This window comes from Oncorhynchus mykiss, chromosome 12, assembly GCF_013265735.2.
Source record: "Oncorhynchus mykiss isolate Arlee chromosome 12, USDA_OmykA_1.1, whole genome shotgun sequence".
NCBI lineage: Eukaryota > Metazoa > Chordata > Actinopteri > Salmoniformes > Salmonidae > Oncorhynchus > Oncorhynchus mykiss.
In genome coordinates, this window is record NC_048576.1 from 77,963,209 (window position 1) to 77,986,753 (window position 23,545).

Consider the following 23,545-nt stretch of genomic DNA (forward strand, 5'->3'; position numbering starts at 1 on the left):
CAGGTTGGATGGGGAGTGTCGCTACACAGCTATTTTCAGGTCTCTCCAGAGACATTCGATCGGGTTAAAGTCTGTGCTCTGGCTGGGCCACTCAAGGACATTCAGAGACTTGTCCCGAAGCCACTCCTGTGTTGTCTTGGCTGTGTGCTTAGGGTTGTTGTCCTGTTGGAAGGTAAACCTTTGGCCCAGTCTGTGGTCCTGAGAGCTCTGGAGCAGGTTTTCATCAAGGATCTCTCTGTACTTTGCTCCGTTCATCTTTCCCTCGATCCTGACTAGTCTCCCAGTCCCTGCCGCTGACAAACAACCCCAGCAGTGCCTGGTTTCTTCCAGACGTGCCGCTTGGCATTCAGGCCAAAGAGTTCAATCTTGGTTTCATCAGACCAGAGAATCTTGTTTCTCATGGTCTGAGAGTCCTTTAGGTGCTTTTTGGCAAACTTCAATTGGGTTGTCATGTACCTTCTACTGAGGAGTGGCTTCCGTCTGGCCACACTATCATAAAGGCCTGATTGGTAGAGTGCTGCAGAGATGGTTGTCCTTCTGGAAGATTCTCCCATCTCTATAGAGGAACTCTGGAGCTCTGTCAGAGTGACCATTGGGTTCTTAGTCACCTGCCTGATCCCCGATTGCTCAGTTTGACTGGGTGGCTAGCTCTAGGAAGAGTCTTGGTAGTTCCAAACTTCTTTACATTTTAGAATGATGGAGGCCACTGTGTTTTTGGGCCCTTCAATACTGGAAAAATGTTTTGGTACCCTTCCCCAGATCTGTGCAATCCTGTCTCGGAGCTCTACGGACAATTCCTTCGACCCCATGGCTTGGCTTTGGCTCTGATATGTACTGTCAACTGTGGGACCTTATATAGACAGGTGTGTACTTTTCCAATCAATTGAATTTACCACAGGTGGACTCCAATCAAGTTGTAGAAACCTCTTAAGGATGATCAATGGAAACAGGATGCACCTGAGCTCAATTTCGAGTCTCACAGCAAAAGATCTTAATACTTATGTAAATAAGGTTTACATTTCTGTTTTTCATTTGTAATGTTTTCGCTTTGTCGTTATGTGGTATTGTGTGTAGATTGATGAGCAAAAAAATATTTAATACATTTTAGAATAAGGCTGTAACATAACAAAATATGGAAAAAGTGAAACGGTCTGAATACTTTTCAAATGCACTGTAATTATTACATTCTTGTCACGCCTTGACCTTTGAGAGCCTTTTTATTTCTCTATTTAGTTATGTCAGGGTGTGATTTGGGTGGGCATTCTATGTTTTCTATTTCTTTGTTTTTGGCCGGGTATGGTCCCCAATCAGAGGAAACTGTCTATCGTTGTCTCTGATTGGGAATCATACTTAGGTAGCCGTTTTTCCACCTGTATTTGTGGTAATTATTTATTTTCTGTGTGTGTTTGTGTGTGCCACGGTTACGTCAGGTACGGTTTCTGTTTAGCTGTTTTTTGTGAAAGTTACACTTAATGAAAGATGTGGAATTACATGCACGCTGCGCCTTGGCTCATCTATGACAGGGAGTTTGAAGACAGTGAATGTGACAAATCTGGAAAGATATATTTCATTTTTGACACAAGTTTATGATTGTCATACAGTTGTATCAAATGACTGCTCGCCATGAGGAGGATGACATATTGGACATGTTCCCTCTGCTCCAGGAGAACTCGTCTGGGCTGCCAGATCATCCTGACCCCAGAGCAGGATGGCATCGGAGTCACCCTGCCCAAGGTCACACGCAACTTCTATGTGGACGGACACGTGCCTGCACACCACTAAGTTTAGGGTAGAGATAGGCTGAGACCCAAAGAGAGCGGTGAGGATCAAAGCGAGAAGTGAGTGAGGATAAAAGAGAGAGCTGAGTTCGGGTGAAAGAGGAAGGGGCATATTATCTTGATTGCTCATTGAAGCAATTAAACTTCTTAGGTGAGTGGATAGCATGGTATTAGGGGAAATGCCTAGCCAGGGTTACTGTACATTTTCTTCGTCTTAACTTTCAAAATTATCTTCAAAATGATTTCAGCTCGCACAGAGACTAGATGTCCTGTCCTCTGTCTTGCAAACGCACATCACCGCCCTCTTGAAACACCTTTAACCAGCTACGCCACCAAAAAAAATATTTTAACTTCAGTAGTGAGTTTAGCAAACTCATCTCGGTTACATTAGGATACTAATGTATCCAAAAACACTTATAGTACTAAGATGTGTATCTACACCGTCTTCACCTGAAGTCTACACCGTCTTCACCTGAAGTCTACACTGTCTTCACCTGGAGTCTACACTGTCTTCACCTGAAGTCTACACCGTCTTCACCTGAAGTCTACACCGTCTTCACCTGGAGTCTACACCGTCTTCACCTGGAGTTTACACTGTCTTCACCTGAAGTCTACACCGTCTTCACCTGAAGTCTACACCGTCTTCACCTGGAGTCTACACTGTCTTCACCTGGAGATAACACTGTCTTCACCCGAAGTCAACACTGTCTTCACCTGAAGTCAACACCGTCTTCACCTGAAGTCTACACTGTCTTCACCTGGAGACAACACTGTCTTCACCTGGAGACAACACTGTCTTCACCTGAAGTCTACACTGTCTTCACCTGGAGACAACACCGTCTTCACCTGGAGACAACACCGTCTTCAACCGGGAGTCTACAGCGTCTTCACCTGGAGCCTACACCGTCTTCACCTGGAGTCAACACTGTCTTCACCTGGAGCCTACACCGTCTTCACCTGAAGTCTACACCGTCTTCACCTGGAGTCAACACCGTCTTCACCTGGAGCCTACACTGTCTTCACCTGAAGTCTACACTGTCTTCACCTGGAGACAACACCGTCTTCACCTGGAGCCTACACCGTCTTCACCTGGAGACAACACCGTCTTCACCTGGAGCCTACACTGTCTTCACCTGAAGTCTACACTGTCTTCACCTGAAGTCTACACCGTCTTCACCTGGATACAACACCGTCTTCACCTGGAGCCTACACTGTCTTCACCTGGAGTCAACACCGTCTTCACCTGGAGCCTACACCTACACCGTCTTCACCTGGAGTCAACACCGTCTTCACCTGGAGTCTACACCGTCTTCACCTGGAGTCTACACCGTCTTCACCTGGAGTCTACACCATCTTCACCTGGAGTCTACACTGTCTTCACCTGAAGTCAACACCGTCTTCACCCGAGAAAAATAGTTTTGTTGATGAGTTCTGAATCTTCTCAAATAACATAAAATCAAAGTACAATCATCCATTCTGGAATGGGGGTAGTCTAAAGTGACTTGTATCCAAGCCAAGCTCATTGGCCACTGTGTAGAACAGGAAACAATTAATTGCCCTTTTCCTGTCAAATGGAAATCAAACTTTTGGTTTAGTTTGAGGAGATGTCGTTCTTTTTACTGAATGATTGCTTGTTAGTATTGCTTCAGGGAAAAGTGCCATAAGGCGTGTCTAAGTCCAGCTGTTGTAAAAAGCTGTGATTTTATTTTAGAAGTGGAGTAATAGTTATCATCAGGAAATAGAGACAGCGAGAGACGGATTTCCACACATTTATTGTAGTTGAATTGAAGAGGAAGTTTCAACATGATTCAACAGTTTCATATGAATAAATTGGCAACTAAATAAATATATCAATAAATATACTGATGTTTGTATAAATATGTTTCAGGGTCAAGTAGGATGTGATGTTGTTCATTACGAAATCATTCCAATACAACTGGAATGTATGTAAATCTCAACAAAATAAAAACTATTGATAAATAAAAATATAAGTTTAGTACATAATACTTGGTTGTATATAAGAAACTGAGTGTCTCTTCATTTAAAAGTCTCATGCCACTCAAAATCTAGTATTGTATTTCAACCTGGATTGAACATGATAGAATTCAGCCTATCAATCTTATAAATACTTATTTGGTTTGTATCTTGTAACAGTTCAGAATTCCGGAGTATTCATTGAATGATTCCCCCTCTTCATTTGTTGCTGTTGAGGAAAATATAAGATTACGTTATTACAATATAATTGCCCATGTGAAGTTGATTCAGAACATTTTGTGAAGCTAGATAAGAAAATTCCCCAAGCTCAGGATAAAGAAAGATGAAAGTCTGTGTGGTCCTTAAACTCATACAGCCTATCTAGTACTTACTTGGCCAGCATCTTCTCAATGACCTTCTTGACCCAAGGAGCCCTGACATCCAGACAAATCTCCTTGACCGCTCTTGCTCAGAGTGGCACTGCAGGACAGGCACACAGCACAGTCATACAATCATTAAACCTGGTAAAAACTACATTTTATTGTCAGCATTAGCTAATGAAATTGGATGGTAGTCAGGGAGTAGGACTGACTAATTGAAGTTATATATTTTTAAGTTAACGTTATATAGTAACCACATTTAATGTCAACATCATATAATAACCATATTTTACAGTAAGCATTTGCCAGTGTAATATGACTATAATCAGGAAGCAGCAGGACTCACATGATCTCAGTGTCTCTGCAGTGCGAGCTGGGAGGGAACATCTCCACCTTCTTAATGAGTTTACCAATACGTCTGCTCTCCGTCTCAATGCAGCGACATCGCAGGTCAGCCCCCATGCCTCTCAGACTCATCTCTGAAAGAGGTAAGAGGTCAAGGGTCAGGGGTAGACAGAATACACAGGCATCCACCGTGATGACAAACACACTTGATTAGTTTTAGGGGGAAAGAGAGAGTCATTTGGATAAAAGCGTTTTAACTTCTTGCTCCTACTTGAGACGCATATGTCCCAAGTAGGCACCTGGAAATGGCATTTATATATATATATATATATAAATAAATAAATATATATAAATATATATAAATAAAGATGCAGAGGGACAGATTGAGTTGTATGTACAATGAGATACAAGATACAGTACAGTATATAAAGGTAAATAGTAATCCTACTGCTCATAACCATTATATTCATGTCCATTGGTGTCAATGCATTGAGTCAGAGTGATGTAGGTAATAATATAAACTCACCCTCAGTAATGGTCAGGAGGGCCAGGAGCACAACGACAAGGCTGGCTGACATTCTGATGCTCATCTTGGGGTTACAGATGATCCTACTAGAAATCCTCCAATAAAGTGTGTTGTTATCTCGCTGGTAACAAGTGTTATATCTTTCTCTTAATGTCAGTCCGGTAGCGAGTTCTCTTTTTTTTCTTTCTCTTCTTCCTTCTCTGTCTGTGGCGAGTTTGAATCTTCCGCTGTGAGGAGAGCTGTTTTAAAGCCGAATTCTGGAAGTGAGTCATTGTGAAATCGGGGACTTGGCTAGGTGAGGCAGGGTATTTCTCCATTTTACTCCTGAGTGACAGCAGCTTTAAAGTACTAATTAAGCCTTTAAAAAAAAAATGTTAGTAGTTACTATCTTGTCTCATCCCTACAACTCCCGTATGGGCTCGGGAGAGACGAAGGTCGAAAGCCATGCGTCCTCTGAAACACAACCCTGGCAACCTTGGTTAGCGCGCACTGCACCCTGCCCGCCACAGGAGTCGCTAGTGTGCAATGAGACAAGGATATCCCTACCGGCCAAACCCTCCCTAACCCGGACGACGCTAGGCCAATTGTGCGTTGCCCCATGGACCTCCCGGTCTTAGACCACTGCGCCACCAGGGAGTCCCCCCCTTAAGTATTTTTTTGGGGTATTTGACAACTTTTACTTCACTACATTCCTAAAGAAAATAAGGTACTTTTTACCCCATACATTTCCCTGACACCCAAAAGTTCTCATTACATTTTGAATGCTTAGCAGGATAGGAAAATGGTGTAATGCACACACTTATCAAGAGAACATCCCTGGTCATCTCTACTGCCCATGATCTGGCAGACTGACTAAACACAAATGCTTTGTTTTGTAAATTATGCCAGTATTGGAGTGTGCGCATAGCTATCTGTAATATATATATATATTTTTTTACAAATATAAATATTTTCGGTCTTATCCATAGTAAACTCATCATGTAGCCTACCCTACCCTCACTGTATCTGTGAGCTGTTGGCTAGAGTACATGTGTCAAGACCAGAATAGACACAGTTGCATTTTAATTTTTGTACAAAAATAGCGGTGGAGTAGAAAATGCGATTGAAACACATTGAACTTTAGATTTTTATTTAGTACATGAAAACGTAAGCGAAAAAGTACATTTTGTGTGAACTATGTCACCGTGCACTGACTTAATAACAAGTCAGTTTGGTGGAAACACACTCTTTATGCCGATTTTATAATATCGACTCCAACCCCATTCGATGCGTGGAACAGATGTGGGTGAGGCTAGGCTTGATTAAAAAAAAAAAAACTCACGAACGCTCTGATGAAGGCCATGAGGCCAATACGTAAAGCTTATTAAAGAGCAGTGATACTATCAAGAGCAGTGTGCGGGTTCCTTCTTTTTTTCTCATAATATTTGCATGAAAATCTGTCACCAATAGGATGGAAACCTAGCTACTGATGTGGTTTTCCAAATGCAAGGCTCAGTGCCAAATGGCAGTGTTCCCATTGTTTACAAAAGTTTTTCTTTATTATGTCCAAATAAACATGTCTCCAACCCTCATATTTACACACTCACAAACTGAAAATATATATGTGTACATTGTACAATCAATTGGTGTGAAAGAACCTCAAACATCACATTATTTTGTACATATCCACTCTATACATGAATTGCAGCAGTTGGTTCCTGTTTCAGTCACCCTCACATGGGTCAGACAAAAACACTGTAATGTTCACAACTTATTTCAGTGTGGTGCCAGGACAAGTGAAGAGGGCACGGCAACACCTGAAAAATATTTGGCATGGGACCTCAGATCCTCAAAAAGTTCTACATCTGCACCATCGAGAGTATCCTGACCGGCTGCATCACCGCCTGGTATGGCAACTGCAAGGCATCTGACCCTAAGGCGCTACAGAGGGTAGTGCGTACAGCCCATTACATCACTGGGGCAAAGCTTCCTGCCATCCAGGACCTATAGACTAGGCGGTGTCAGAGGAAGGCCCAAAAATTGTCAAAGACTCCAAGTCATAGACTGTTCTCTATGCTACCGCAAGGCAAGCGGTACCAGAGCTCCAAGTCTAGGACCAAAAGGCTCCTTAACAGCTTCTACCCCCAAGCCATAACATTCCTGAACAATTAATCAAATGGCCACTTGGACTATTTACATTGACACCCCCCATTTGTTTTTACACTGCTGCTACATGCTGTCTATCATCTAAGCATAGTGACAAATACAATTTGATTTGATTGATTGACAATTGACAATGCAAGCGATGGCCGCAGTCGAAACATTTGATCACATGATTTTTGTCAAGTTCATGCAGTCGACATGCAAGTCAGACAATTTGTATCCCAATAATACAATACACTTTAAAATAGTTTGACAAGAGATAAGAACGCGCCCATTGTTTTTTTTGCTGGCCAGGTCATGTGATCGGGACAAGTTTAATCACAGAAATGACTTTCAAACACATGAAAGGCACCCTCCTCCACATTGCCTTATGCCCTTGGGAGAATCCAAGCAGCCATCTCTGTAGTCAGCCCAAATGACTAGCCAGGCAAAAGAAATTGGCAATTTAGGCACCTCAGCCCTCGTGTTTCATCGAGTTTGCGAGTGTACAATTATGTTCACTCCGGGCACAAAATGCCTTATAATTCAATTCGCAATCATTGTACATCCACTAACAAAATTATGACTGAAAACACAAAAGTGGAAGGAAAGAGTGAGAAATTCCCGGGCAAGAGCGGTCCATTTAAAGTTACTTCATTCTTCCCTTGCCCTGCAAGTGTCAACTCGTCAGAGGGTGTGTCTTTTAAGTGTTTGTAATGCAGCTCTTCTTGGTTATTCCCAAACCACCGTCTCACTCCTACCAACTCGCTCGTAGTGCCCTCTGTTGTCACGTGTTGCTGATGAAACTCCAAGGGTGACTTCCAGAGAGTGGTGCTTTGGCAATTTTTTTACCTTTATTTAACTAGACAAGTCAGTTAAGGACAAATTATTATTTACAATGTACGGCCTACCCAATAAAGCCCCTTGAATTGAGTAGTGAGGGGATCAGTAAACCCATCAACTTCAGGACAATTGATGTTCCACTTTTAAATAATAAAATATCAGTAGGCTAACACTTAAACATTTAATTTCATTGGTATCTCATCATTTGTGTTTGTCAAGTCTAGAAATCAGACATAAACAAATGCACGTGTCATATAATTAGTCACGCTTCTCCATTCTTTTGTGTGAAATTGCGCAAACTCAAAAATAACACTATTCCTTATGGTATTCTAATTCGCTACGAAGGCGGCAGCGTTGCAGGCTCAATAGAAGTGTCTACGGGAGGGTCTAATTAGATACTACAACACCCTCGATAAGTTTTGCTCCTTCAGTTTAGGGGCTTGTGCGTGAACACGCAAATGGAGGGGAAGGGGGTGATTTGGGATTAAAGTGTGTGTTTCAACTAGCCTACTGCCTCCATCGGATGTTCTATTGGGCAAAATCATGAAGTGATACCACACCAGGGCCTTTGAGACGGGGCTTACGATGGGAAAAGGGTGGGCAGTGGACAATGGAGGGGGCGGGATTAGACCACACTGAGGAACCGATAGTGTGAGAGGGAAATAAGTATTTACTTCAACAAAAGCATATGTGTGTTTTGTTGTGATGCTGTTAGTGAGCTGTCGGAGCAGAGCTGGCCCTAGCCCAAATTGCATGAAATTAGTTATACAATTGCTGAATGTTCTCTCTGACACATAGCAAAATGTGTAGAATAGCAGAAAACTTGCTTTAAAATGGCAATATTTCCTCTATACTCAATGGCAAAATGTATAGAATTGCAGGAAATTAACTTTAAAACATAGAAGACTTTGGCCGGCCCTGATCATACACTATATATACAAAAGTATGTGAACAGCCCTTCAAATTTGTGGATTCGGCTATTTCAGCGATGCCCGTTGCTGACAAGTTTATCAAATTGAGCACACAGCCATGCAATCTCTATAGACAAACATTGGCATTAAAATGGCCTTACTGAATAGCTCAGTGACTTTCAACGTGGCACCGTCATAGGATGCCACCTTACCAAGAAGTCAATTGGAATCAAATTTCGTAAAAATCGTCTGTCCTCTGTTGCAACACTCACTACTGAGTTCCAAATTGCCTCTAGAAGCAACGTCAGCACAATAACTGTTCCTCTGGAGCTTCATAAAATGGGTTTCCATGGCCGAGCAGCCGCACACAAGCCTAAGATCACCATGCACACCGCCAAACATCGACTGGAGAGGTGTAAAGTGGACTCTGCAGCAGTGAAAACACGTTTTCTGGAGTAATGAATCACACTTCACCATCTGGCAATCTGACGGACAAATCTGGGTTTGATGGATACCAGGAGAACGCTACCTGCCCGAATGCATAGTGCCAACTGTAAAGCGTGAGTAATTGTCAAAATTACATTTTGTTTCGTGTAAAGCTTCAGTCTGTTGTATTTTGTTTCATTTTTTAATTGTAACTTATCTGTTGATATGACATTTCTCCCAGTGCAGTATGTGTAAGATGAGGATCTACTGTTCCATGTGGGGTTAGGGTATCACGTGGACAGTGTGGTTGTAAGTACTCATATTTGTTTATGACATTTATTTTGTTTTTCATGCACAGTGTCATTCGGTTTATGGACATCTTGTACCCAGATATTTGACATTTTAGAAAGTCCATTCTAACTGAACATTGTGGTCTCTGTATTTTCTTGTTTTTCTATAGAAAGCAGAGCCACTACCGTTTATGCATTTCACTTTATTGCACTCAGATTGTTTTTATGCACTTTACTAACATATTTATTTCACTTGATTGTGATGTAGAATTAACTTTACTTTATGGTGACTTCACCTTGCGGACATTTCCCTCCTACATTATCCTATTTTAAATGTAAGCTTTGACAGAATCAACAACCCCAAATTAGTTTGTGTCCTGTGCTGGGTTTACTTTTTCCAGGCTACATAAATACAAGATCAATCTGTACTTCAATGCACATCTGGTGTGCATTATAAAAAGAGGAAGAAAGAGGTGGTGAGAGGTGTAAAAGACTAAGGGAAAGAGGTAAGAACAGAGGAGTAGGGAAGACGCCATATGATTAATTGATCACAGTGCTACCCTAATGTTCTCTCAGTTCATCACAGTTACATAATAGTGTTTCTAGTGGTGTCTCCTAACCAGCATTTGGCTCCCAGTCGACCTGAAGGTTATCTGAAGAGCAGGTGAGGTGGCGATGATACGACTGGGGATTGGCATCCTCTCTCACATCAAAACATACCTGCAGACGAGAGACAGACGGGGAGCGAGAGATAGCATGTTTATGCTTTGTGTTTTTATTCTGACACTGTCAGTCATCATAATCATCAGGAGGTGAAATGCAAAACTGACCTTAGATCATTAACTCTGCGACTACTAAATCTCTATCTGTATTTCAATGTAAAGTATCTCTTTAATAATACTTCCTGTAGACCCGACCAAGTGACCTCTTACCTCTGATCATGCTGTGCCCTCTATGTAGCCAGTTCAGGTGCAGAAGGGTTTCACCGACACAGCTGATATAACCTCTTGGATTTCGGTAGAAGAAGAGAGAGGGGTGAAGTGAAGGAGAGAGACTGTTATTGAGAAAATAAGGTAGTTAAAGAGACTGTTCAACAGTAATCTGTGTGTGTGGCCTCACCTGGTGTCCACACTAAGTGGCAGCAGACTATTTTATCTTAAAAAAACATGCATAGACACATGAGGACAAATAATATAGAGTAGTTGTAGAAATAATTAAGTGTCTTGCTATTCTCCATGGTTGGCCCTCTTGCCTATTCTTTGAAGGTGGAAGGAGCCACAGTTATCCACCTGAGCCTGTTTACTACACAACACAATCAATCAGATTGATACATGAGTGTGTAGGTGTGGGTTATAAGGTGTCTAATTGTTCAATATGTTTTCAATAAAAATGGCCTGTTTTGTTTTTGTACATACATCACACCCTTACCTAAACAGCACCCTGACCTGAGAAGTAGAAATCAAAGGGAGAGAAACTGGGAAATGAATAACTGCAGTTATTGGAATAATACTCTTATTGCAATGTGGATGGCTCTTAAAAAAGCCTTTGGTTGTGCATCGTGTAGTCTATGGTGTTGCCTGGGAACATCACCCTCTTCAAAGAAGTAGGAGGTGAAGATCTCCCGCACACATATTGCCTCTCTTGCTGCCTCCTGAATTCCTCCAGGAGGCAGTCGCAGATAGCCCTGGTCACCGAAAGGTATCTGTAGGAATATGGAAGATAATGTCATTATTCAACTTTTACATCACCAGGTCATTGTGGATTACTAAAGTGTAATATCACTTATAACAAATCATGATAACATTGGATAGATAGATGCATGTGCACACACATGTGCATGGGTAGTATGTGACAATAGCAGGATCATATCAAGGATAGCATGAATACATAATTACCACTTGAAGCTTGATGATGAGTTGATCATTTGAATCAGCTGTGTAGTGCTAAGGCAAAAACAAAAATGTGCACTCCTTTGAGTCCACAGGACCAGGACATTGGGACCTATTCATCTGCAGACTGGCTTTCACAGCTCTCTGTATCTGAGGACAGAAAACCTCACAAGAAACAGACTTCATTAGACCGCACTGAATACTATGTTACTATTATCTCCATCCTCACTTTTAGGGACTGGAACTACACAAAAGTACCAGTCCTATCCAGAATAACCTTCTCTCTCACTTGGGGAGACAGTTGGGGCTGCTATCCTTTCACCCTCCTTCATGGCTGTTAGCTAGCTACCTACAAATACATTTGGAGTTTGTTTTTAACAGTGACAAATACGTCAAGATAGCTAGCCAATATGAAGTTTGGTAGCTGGTGATATTTAATTCACTTAGCTATCTAACGTTATCTATACAGTATGTAAAGTTGTCTAGATAGCTAGCTAGTTACGTTAGCAGCTCATTTGAGTTAGCTTGCACTGTAACGTAAACTCACCCCTTTCCGTACAAATGTGCGCAACCGCAAGATTCAAACAAGACTACAAAGAAAACCAATGGGACTGTAGTGACTTTGTTGACGTCAAAGTCGGGGGTGTGAACTACGTTTCTATTCAAGCGTTGATCGACATGGTAATGGCTCTGTAGTATTGGAGAAAAGTTTTAAAAAATGACCCTCTGTTACATCTTGACGTGTCATGTCGTAACGTACAGCACGCATAAAGCAACTATTTCTGTCTTACAATCTCTCTCCACCAGATGTATCACATCCTTTCAAAACAAGAAATGGACAGTGACGGGGGTAAGGGGGGGATACCTAGGCATTTTTTTCATCATCATTGCATGCAATCATCATTCTCAAAGCCGCTGTTTACTTCTAAGATCACTTTAGCAACGCCCTAAACCCGATTCAAATTCGACACAAACCTTCAAATAGGTATGTAATGACACATTATATAAACTCTTTATAGTGTTTTATTTACATTTTATAGGCGATAAGGTGATAAGTTGGACAGATCGAGTGAAAAAAATGCAATTTTCCCACATAACATCTCTCCTTCTCACTATCACACATTGGTTTCGCTTCCCCACCCACCATTTTTAAAAAGACCCGACGGGCTCATTGCCTTGTTGAATTATGCAGAAACAGGCAGTGTTTAGGTCATGTAATTGATTCTGTTGGAAAGGGGAGAAATTGTGCTTTACAATGGTATTGACATTACAGTTGATCTGGAAGTATTACGTTTTTGGTGCGCTAAAATAAGGGCAATTGTACGGACCAAGGCGATGTACGAGTTTACGTGAGTATACGTTAGCTATATAGCTAATAATACATCAGTTTTCAATCAGTTTGTCACCAGAGCGTTTTAGAGCATATTACTATTTACCTGTGAATAAATTCATGAAATGGAGAATGGATTAAACTATTTACCAATTTAATAACCAGATCTTCATACAAACTTGCTATGCTGAATTCTTGACACACAATCTAACATAAGCTGACAAAGCGGCCTAAGTGGCACTCAGCAATTTACCGTGTACTAGTGTACACAAGCCATAACACATGCAGTGCATCACTCTGAGGGCTTTTGTGCTGCACTCACTAACTGACCAATACAATAACGTTCTCACCCCCCACACACACACTGATCCATTGAAATTACAGATTTCTCGACACACACACAGGCATTTCGCTACACCCACAATAACATCCGCAAAATATGTGTATGTGACCAATAAACATTTGATTTGACACACTGATCCAATAAACATTTCATTCTGCCACATGATTTTGTTTAAAATGTGACACGTCCAATCAGATAATACAGATCTTCTTCTGACAGCTAGCTTGATTGACAGCAAATTATGCAGATGTGTTCTGCAAGCATTGCACATGTGGATAGTTAGCTGTCATTTAACTCATGTAGGCTAGCTGTCAGAGTAAAATCATGGACAAGTTTTTAAAACGTGTAGCTCCCTCTTCATCTACTGCTGCTTGTTGTCAACAACAAGGCAGACAACCCAGTCCCTATCAAGAAGAGAAAATACCACCCAGACTTCATCAAATATGGTTTTACATATATAGAAAGTCAGGGTGAGTTTGGACCAGTGGAGGCAGGTGACTTGAAAAATTGAGGAGGATGGGAGACACACGGTATAGGCGCGGAACGCACAGAGACAACAAAGTGTGTTTCAAATACTAATTATTTTAACCTAAAGAATTTAATAAAGATATTTATAGTACAATATTATGGGGAATGGAAATGAGAGGACTACATACAGTGTTGGAAAGGGATCACAGCAGTGATTGTATGAGGCATGAGTTGTTCAGAGGCTTGACCAGTGCAGGACAGGATTTGACTGGGAAGACAAAAATCAATAATACAATACACTACACAGTTAGACAAAAGAGCTAAGAATGAGTTAGTCCAAGTAAGAAGTAAAATCATTGATGTGTAATAATGTGATTTTGTATGTGATTGACTCTGCATACAATAATTAGAGAAAATTGATAGAGGTACTCAGTGCTTGGAGAGGAAACATTCAATGTGCCAGTGGTTGAGCGGGCACATGAGACACGGCTTCAGTTCATGTCAGGAGAAAGTTGACAATGGTAGCAGAGTGGAGTAGTCATCACCTCTTAATCAGGGAACAGGAGGGGACTTAGCAGTACATACAAATAGCAGATACATTCCATTACAGCTGCGCTATCGTAGGTTTGGACAACAAGTTTCTCTATGAAGATAAACTCAGACATCTCAAAATTCAGTAAGTCAAACACAGACTGCGCATCTCGCACACTTGACACATTAAAGTAGCCCAAGAAACATTACAGAATAAAGCCGTGATCATCCATGTACCTGACAACTGCAAGCAGACTGTTGGCACCATAGGTCCCAGAGTGGTGGGGCAAGTTTAACCCCCTGGGGCGTGAAGTTTTTCCTTATATGTTAACCTAAATAGGAAAACTCTATAAGGTATGACAGTGATTAATCAGTTGTAAAAAGGTTTTATATGAGCTATGATGGGCCCAGTTGTTCCTAATCAGGTCACGTTGTTTTTTTATCCTGAAAAAAAAAACTCCTGGCCCTGGGTGGATGAAAACCCTGTGAAACTGCAGCTACCTTATATTTGTTCATGTTAATTGTATTTAGACTAGATTATGAGGGGGATTTCCTCTACCCAGACACAGAGACAACAACTTATAGACGATAGAACCCACACCAGCGCAGAGGATCTCATACTCCCTGCTGTGATTGATATGTACACTGAAATTGTGGGATAGTCAGCCGCCAGCAAATTTAAAACCATACCTCTATCCAATGACACCATGAGGAGGAGAATCCAGGACATGTCTGAGGACATATCGTGTCAGACATCATAGTGAAATACTGCAAATGGCCATTACGCACTGCAGCTTGATGAATCAACAGATGTGGCTAACCATGCAATTCTAATGGTCTATGTCAGACACGTCTGGGATAATAACTTTGAGGAGCAGTTCCTTTTTAGTGCTGATTTGCCCATCACCACAGCAGAGGCTGTCTTTAGCACAATGGATCCCTGGGCTCCGTGGGACTGGCCAGGGATCGGTGTGTACCGACCACTGATGGGGCAGCTGGCATGACTGGAAAGCACTACGGATTGGTAAAGCTGATCCTGGAGAGAGCACCGAGTGCTACGTGGAACCACTGCTTCCTACACAGGGAGGCTTTGGTAGCGAAGGTCATCGAGAATGTGATCAAGTGTATCAACTATATCAAAAAGAGTTCCATGAAAGCAGGTGTCTCCAGGCCTTCTGCAGGGATATGGGGAGGGAGCACCAGCAGGTGTCTCCAGGCCTTCTGCAGGGATATGGGGAGGGAGCACCAGCAGGTGTCTCCAGGCCTTCTGCAGGGATATGGGGAGGGAGCACCAGCAGGTGTTTCCAGGCCTTCTGCAGGGATATGGGGAGGGAGCACCAGCAGGTGTTTCCAGGCCTTCTGCAGGGATATGGGGAGGGAGCACCAGCAGGTGTTTCCAGGCCTTCTGCAGGGATATGGGGAGGGAGCACCAGCAGGTGTTTCCAGGCCTTCTGCAGGGATATGGGGAGGGAGCTCCAGCAGGTGTTTCCAGGCCTTCTGCAGGGATATGGGGAGGGAGCACCAGCAGGTGTTTCCAGGCCTTCTGCAGGGATATGGGGAGGGAGCACCAGCAGGTGTTTCCAGGCCTTCTGCAGGGATATGGGGAGGGAGCACCAGCAGGTGTTTCCAGGCCTTCTGCAGGGATATGGGGAGGGAGCACCAGCAGGTGTTTCCAGGCCTTCTGCAGGGATATGGGGAGGGAGCACCAGCAGGTGTTTCCAGGCCTTCTGCAGGGATATGGGGAGGGAGCTCCAGCAGGTGTTTCCAGGCCTTCTGCAGGGATATGGGGAGGGAGCACCAGCAGGTGTTTCCAGGCCTTCTGCAGGGATATGGGGAGGAAGCACCAGCAGGTGTTTCCAGGCCTTCTGCAGGGATATGGGGAGGGAGCACCAGCAGGTGTTTCCAGGCCTTCTGCAGGGATATGGGGAGGGAGCTCCAGCAGGTGTTTCCAGGCCTTCTGCAGGGATATGGGGAGGGAGCACCAGCAGGTGTTTCCAGGCCTTCTGCAGGGATATGGGGAGGAAGCACCAGCAGGTGTTTCCAGGCCTTCTGCAGGGATATGGGGAGGGAGCACCAGCAGGTGCTTTATCATGCAGAGGTCCGCTGGCTTTCCAGGGTAAACTTTTGGGTCGTGTCACATTCTGACCTTGGTTCTTTTGTTATATCTTTGTTTTTGTATGGTCAGGGCGTGAGTTGGGTGGGTTGTCTATGTTCGTTTTTCTATGTTGTGTTTTGAGTTTGGCCTGGTATGGTTCTCAATCAGAGGCAGGTGTCGTTAGTTGTCTCTGATTGAGAATCATACTTAGGTAGCCTTTTTCCACCTGTCTTTCGTGGGTGTTTATTTTCTGTGTCTGTGTGTTCCACACGGAACTGTTTCGGTTGGTTATTTCACGTGTCATTTATTGTTTTGTTTCAGTGTTCACTTGTTTTAATAAAGAGCAAGAACACGTACCACGCTGCGCATTGGTCCTCCGATCCTTACTACTCCTGCTCGTCGTCGTCGGAGGAAGACAGCTGTTACAGGTCGCTTTTATGAGCTTCAAACATTTTGATTGTGAGGAACTGCTTGTGCAGGTTTGCCTACCTGGTGGATATTTTTGATAATCTGAATTTGCTCAATGTGTCAATGCAAGGGAGGAGGCACAATCAAAGTGGATGCCTTCAAAATTAACTTTACCATTTGGGCAAATCATGTTTCTTTACAGACTCACGTCATGTGCGCGAGCGTTGAAAAATACATTTAGAAATCTATATTATTCAATTATTGCACCCACACTGCTCGTGCGTGCCAACGAGCATCTGCGTTGCAAAGGGCTAAAATAGAAGTCAGTTCTATTTGTGACACAGATCGCGCTGCAAGTCCTGCCTCTCCCATCTCCTCATTGGTTTATAGAAGCAGGTACCCACCTGTCATCTCCTCATTGGTTATACCCACGTGGGTGATTGAAAGACGAACAAGATCAGTGGCGGTAATGCACCTAATTTATGAAAGTTGCCAATCGCAATATCAAAAATCAAACAAAAAAAATCACATTTATTTATATAGCCCTTCGTACATCAGCTGATATCTCAAAGTGCTGTACAGAAACCCAGCCTAAAACCCCAAACAGCAAGCAATGCAGGTGTAGAAGCACGGTGGCTAGGAAAAACTCCCTAGAAAGGCCAAAACCTAGGAAAAAACCTAGAGAGGAACCAGGCTATGTGGGGTGGCCAGTCCTCTTCTGGCTGTGCCAGGTGGAGATTATAACAGAACATGGCCAGATGTTCAAATGTTCATAAATGACCAGCATGGTCCAATAATAATAAGGCAGAACAGTTGAAACTGGAGCAGCAGCACGGCCAGGTGGACTGGGGACAGCAAGGAGTCATCATGTCAGGTAGTCCTGAGGCATGGTCCTAGGGCTCAGGTCCTCCGAGAGAGAGAAAGAAAGAGAGAAAGAGAGAATTAGAGAGAGCACACTTAAATTCACACAGGACACTGAATAGGACAGGAGAAGTACTCCAGATATAACAAACTGACCCTAGCCCCCCGACACATTAACTACTGCAGCATAAATACTGGAGGCTGAGACAGGAGGGGTCAGGAGACACTGTGGCCCCATCCGAGGACACCCCCGGACAGGGCCAAACAGGAACGATATGACCTCACCCACTTTGCCAAAGCACAGCCCCCACACCACTAGAGGGATATCGTCAACCACCAACTTACCATCCTGAGACAAGGCTGAGTATAGCCCACAAAGATCTCCACCACGGAGAAATATAAAGTCAAGAGAAGAAAAAGTCAAGAGAAGAAAAAGCCTAGAAGGAGGAGTGATGACTAGAAACGATTCAGTTGACCGTTTTATGTGTGGATTAATTGTCGGAGTAGAGGACCTTGTGTATTTCAGGTAAAATAACAACTTGTTTATAAACAACTTGTTTATATCTCAAGTTATATCTCAAATTAGCTAGCAACAGCAAGCTGTGATTGCATTTTAGAAGTGGAGTAATGGTTATATACAGGAAATAGAGACAGCGAGAGACGGATTTCAGAGTTGTTTTTTTTACACATTTATTGTAATTGAATTAGATTGGAAGTTTCAACATGATCCAACAGTTTAACATGAATAAATAGGCAACTAAATAAATTTATCAATAAATATACTGAGGTTTGCATGAATACATTCGTTTGAGGGTCAAGTAGGATATGACGTTATTCATTACGAAATCATTCCAATACAACCGGAATGCATGTAAATCTCATAATTTGATTATAACAATGAAAGAAAAACACTTTATAAATACAAATAAAATATAAGTTTAGTACATAGTACTTGGTTGTATATAAGAAACCGACTGTCTTTTCACTTAAAACAGTCTCATGCCACTCTACATCTAATATTGTATTCCAACCTGGATAGAACATGATATAATTCAGCCTATCAATCTTATAAATACTTATTTGGTTTGTATCTTGTAAACAGTTCAGAATCCCAGAGTATTCATGGGATGATTCCCCCTCTTCATTTGTTGCTGTTGAGGAAAATAAAAGATTACGTTATTACAATATAATCAACAATGTCAAGTTGATTCAGAACTTTTTGTGAAGCTAGATAAGAAAATTCCCCAAGCTTAGGATAATGAAAATTTAAGAAAATGTCACTTGAACCTAGACATATTTCTGAAAGGTGAAGCAAGTCATGCTGTATTTGCTGTATATGCTGTATTTATGACATAATTTTGTCCAATCAAACTCTTAAATGACAGTCATCCTATCTGTGTTGTTTTACCGGGTCGTACGAGTTTATATTGTACTTACTTGGCCAGCATCTTCTCAATGACCTTCTTGACCCAAGGAGCGCTGACATCCAGACAAATCTCTTGACCGCTCTTGCTCAGAGTGGCACTGCAGGACAGACACACAGCACAGTCAGACAATCATTAAACCTGGTAAAAACTACATTTTATTGTCAGCATTATCTAGTGAAATTGGATGGTAGTCAGGGAGTAGGACTGACTAATTGAAGTTATATATTTTTAAGTTAACGTTATATAGTAACCACATTTAATGTCAACATCATATAATAACCATATTTTACAGTAAGCATTTGCCAGTGTAATATGACTATAGTCAGGAAGCAGCAGGACTCACATGATCTCAGTGTCTCTGCAGTGCGAGCTGGGAGGGAACATCTCCACCTTCTTAATGAGTTTACCAATGCGTCTGCTCTCCGTCTCAATGCAGCGACATCGCAGGTCAGCCCCCATGCCTCTCAGACTCATCCCTGAAAGAGGTAAGAAGTCAAGGGTCAGCGGTAGAAGGAATACACAGTTATCCACTGTGATGACAAACACACTTGATTAGTTAGAGAGAGGGAAAGAGAGAGAGTCATTCACGCATGACTGTAAGTTGCTCTGGATAAAAGCGTGTGTTGAATGGCATATATAAAGTATATATACAGTATATATTTCATATATATAGAGAGAGATGCAGATTTATTTGTATGTACAATAAGATACAAGATACAGTACAATAAAGGTAAATAGTAATCCTACTGCTCATAACCATTATATTCATGTCCATTGGTGTCAATGCATTGAGTCAGAGTGATGTAGGTAATAATATAAACTCACCCTCAGTAATGGTCAGGAGGGCCAGGAGCACAACGACAAGACTGGCTGACATTCTGATGCTCATCTTGGGGTTACAGATGATCCTACTAGAAATCCTCTAATAAAGTCTAAGGTTGTTATCTAGCTGGTAAAAGGTACTGTAAAGTGTTTTATTGTTATATCTTTCTCTCTTTTTCAGTCCAGTTGCGAGTTCTTTCTTTCTTTCCTTCCTTCTCTGTCTGTGGTGAGTTCAAATCTGCCGCTGTGAGAAGAAAACCGCTTTGTCTGCCACTGTGGGGAGAGAGCTGTTTTAAAGCCGAGTCCTGGGAGTGAGTCATTGTGGCATGTGAAAGATTGTGAAATCTGGGATTTGGCTGACTTTGAGGGCTTATTGAGGTAGGGAATTTCTCACTTTAACTCATGAGTGACAGCAAGACACATTGACTTGATACCGGTACCCCCTCATTATTGTTATTTTATTGTGTTACTTATTTATAGATTTTATTTTTTACTTTAGTTTATTGAGTAAATATTTTCTTAACTCTATTTTCTTAAAACTGCATTGTTGGTTAAGGGCTTGTTGATTTTGATTTCTCAACAGCTTTCTCATGGAACAACCTCTGTCACATCATACAGATGGAAAAATGCCAAGTTAAAGTGTTATGAAATTTTATGAAACGCTTGAGTTTTGAATGCATTGATGATTCTTTACTAAACAGATTTATTTTCTAAACTATTCATATGAGTTAAGTGCACAGCGCTATATTGCTCACTGACAACTTTGTATTAACACATTTCAGACGAGTACATTGGAATCATAACGGACATCAACTAATAGAGCATTTCTAATGCAACCTAGCTGTGGACAAATGGCTGAAATATGCGTATTGTGTCACAAGACATTCGTCACACAGGATGGAACGTTTCAACAAAGAATCATCATCGCCAGTGATTAGGCTCAACAGACCACAAAACTTCTGAACCTAACTATGATATGAGGGCCAGTAGTTTACCCTGACAACCTGGCCACAGACCCTATTTATTTTGTTCTACCATTGAAAGGGGCATGATATACTGTATGTTCGCTCACCTACTGTATGATGGGGAGTTTCAATGAAGACATAGTAGGGAAAAGCAGGCAGACAACACAATGCTTGAACTTCATCCAATTTAATTAAATTCAATAATCTTTAATTAAAAGAACTACATTTTATTGCAAGTAGGGCTACTTTATACAACCCGGGCCTCTGAAGCTGACTGATGTTTTTCGACACCTTCAGGAGTCTATGCCTCGATTAATTGAGGGTGTTCTGAGGGCAAAAGGGGGTTTCCTAATCTTTGGTATACTCAGTCAATATCACAATCTCTGTCCACACTTTAAATATAATGTTCTGTTATAAACATTACATTCACTAAAACAGGAAGTGACAAACAATACAATATAAGCAAACATTGAGTAACTGAAATTACATTCCTCCAGACAGGCAGGGTGCCAGAGCTTGCCGTGGGAACTACACACATGAAAAAAATTCAACATGAACCAACACATCTGGCCTGTACAACTACGACATCACACCACGTATGACCATTCAGCCCCATCTATGAGCGGAAGTGTGTCTTTAAATGAAATGTAATAAGATTGATGGGGTATTTTGTATAAACTCAGCAAAAAAAGAAATGTCCCTTTTTCAGGACCCTGTCTTGAAAAGATAATTCCTTAAAATCGAAATACCTTCACAGATCTTCATTGTAAAGGGTTGTAAACACTGTTTCCCATGCTTGTTCAATGAACCATAAACAATTAATGAACATGCACCTGTGGAACAGTCGTTAAGACACGAACAGCTTACAGACGGTAGGCAATTAAGGTCAAAGTTATGAAAACTTAGGACACTAAAGAGGCCTTTCTACTGACTCTGAAAAACACCAAAAGAAAGATGCCCAGGGTCCCTGCTCATCTGCGTGAACGTGCCTTAGTCATGCTGCAAGGAGGCATGAGGACTGAAAATGTGGCCAGGGCAATAAATTGCAATGTCCGTACTGTGAGACGCCTAAGACAGCGCTACAGGGAGACAGGACGGACAGCTGATTGTCCTCGCAGTGGCAGACCACGTGTAACAACACCTGCACAGGATTGGTACATCCGAACATCACACCTGCGGTACAGGATGGCAACAACAACTGCCCGAGGTACACCAGGAACACACAATCCCTCCATCAGTGCTCAGACTGTCTGCAATTGGCTGAGAGAGGCTGGACTGAGGGCTTGTAGGCCTGTCGGATTTGCGTTTATCGTCGAAGGAATGAGCGTTACACCGAGGCCTGTACTCTGGAGCTGGATCGATTTGGATGGGGAAGGTCCGTCATGGTCTGGGGCGGTGTGTCACAGCATCATTGGACTGAGCTTGATGTCATTTCAGGCAATCTCAACGCTGTGCGTTACAGGGAAGACATCCTCCTCCCTCATGTGGTACCCTTCCTGCAGGCTCATCCTGACATGACCCTCCAGCATGACAATGCCACCAGCCAAACTGCTCGTTCTGTGTGTGATTTCCTGCAAGACAGGAATGTCAGTGTTCTGCCATGGCCAGCGAAGAGCCCGGATCTCAATCCCAATGAGCACGTCTGGGACCTGTTGGAATGGAGGGTGAGGGCTAGGGCCATTCCCCCCAGAAATGTCCGGGAACTTGCAGGTGCCTTGGTGGAAGAGTGGGGTAACATCTCATAGCAAGAACTGACAAATCTGGTTCAGTCCATGAGGAGGAGATGCACTGCAGTACTTAATGCAGCTGGTGGCCACACCAGATACTGACTGTTACTTTGATTTTGACCCCCCCTTTGTTCAGGGACACATTATTCCATTTCTGTTAGTCACGTCTGTGGAACTTGTTCAGTTTATGTCTCAGTTGTTGAATCTTGTTATGTTCATACAAATATTTACACATGTTAAGTTTGCTAAAAATAAACGAAGTTGACAGTGAGAGGATGTTTCTTTTTTGCTGAGTTTAGTTCACAGATTTTGCTGCAATGCTATAAGTAGGGAAATTCATTTTTTTTCTGACCTTAAAGTGACCTTACTGGGAAAACCCAGTAACTGATAACAGAGGGCTCGTTTAAGGCAAAAGCAACTGACTGTAGACAAAAGTCAAAGAGTGAAGTCAGCAACATGCATCTGCAACAGTTGAAAGTTGGACATGATAGGGACAGATCGAAATTTACTGGGGGGAGTGTTGTGTTTTTTTTTATTGGATACAAGGTAGGGTAGTGCGTATTTGCCTTGGTTTACATTCACTCTTCTGTTCGTATTTGCCTTGGTTTACATTCACTCTTCTGTTCGTATTTGCCGTGGTTTACATTCACTCTTCTGTTCGTATTTTCCTTGGTTTACATTCACTCTTCTGTTCGTATTTTCCTTGGTTTACATTCACTCTTCTGTTCGTATTTTCCTTGGTTTACATTCACTCTTCTGCTCGTATTATCCTTGGTTTACATTCACTCTTCTGTTCGTATATTCCTTGGTTTACATTCACTCTTCTGTTCGTATTTTCCCTATAAACAATAGCTTGACTTACCTTTTTATATTACCCTAATAAAGTTTAGAAAAGTTTGTGAAGGTTTGGTATGGTGTGGTTATTGTTAAGCTTTAGCTGCTGCAGGCCTATGATATGAAGGCAGTGCGCCCCAGCTCTCCCGACCCAACCCGACTCTCCAACTGACTCAGACAGGTGAACTTGAGGTGAGGAAGTCTGTTTCAGGGCTACCAGAGTTACTCCTATAATCTAACAATGTAATGCT

The 23,545-nt window shown here is 42.2% G+C and overlaps 1 protein-coding gene across 3 annotated transcripts; it reads right to left on the reverse strand.

Annotated features, from left to right (window-relative positions):
- Window positions 1-3,653: 3,653 nt before the first annotated feature.
- LOC110538491 (permeability factor 2) lies at window positions 3,654-21,533 on the reverse strand. 3 transcript variants are annotated; one of them, XM_036938584.1, is made up of 4 exons: window positions 19,772-21,533; window positions 19,290-19,422; window positions 18,957-19,043; window positions 3,654-3,981 (listed from the first exon to the last, which is right to left on the reverse strand). In XM_036938584.1, exons 1-4 carry the CDS (start codon window positions 19,833-19,835, stop codon window positions 3,972-3,974), a joined length of 294 nt encoding a protein of 97 aa, XP_036794479.1. In that variant the 5' UTR covers window positions 19,836-21,533; the 3' UTR covers window positions 3,654-3,971. The 3 variants fall into 3 exon arrangements, with proteins under 3 accessions (XP_036794479.1, XP_021481017.2, XP_021481018.1); XM_021625342.2 differs by lacking the exons at window positions 18,957-19,043; window positions 19,290-19,422; window positions 19,772-21,533 and adding exons at window positions 4,145-4,232; window positions 4,479-4,611; window positions 5,004-5,217 and having other exon boundaries at window positions 3,841-3,981; XM_021625343.2 differs by lacking the exon at window positions 3,654-3,981 and adding an exon at window positions 18,182-18,670 and having other exon boundaries at window positions 19,772-21,526.
- Window positions 21,534-23,545: the final 2,012 nt, after the last annotated feature.

Coding starts and splice junctions, on each gene's coding strand:
- LOC110538491 (XM_036938584.1), bottom strand. CDS start 19,835: ATGAGCATCAGAATGTCAGCCAGTCTTGTCGTTGTGCTCCTGGCCCTC. Junction 19,423..19,771: donor CCTCCTGACCATTACTGAGG/GTGAGTTTATAT, acceptor TACCTCTTTCAG/GGATGAGTCTGAGAGGCATG. Junction 19,044..19,289: donor TGCAGAGACACTGAGATCAT/GTGAGTCCTGCT, acceptor TCTGTCCTGCAG/TGCCACTCTGAGCAAGAGCG.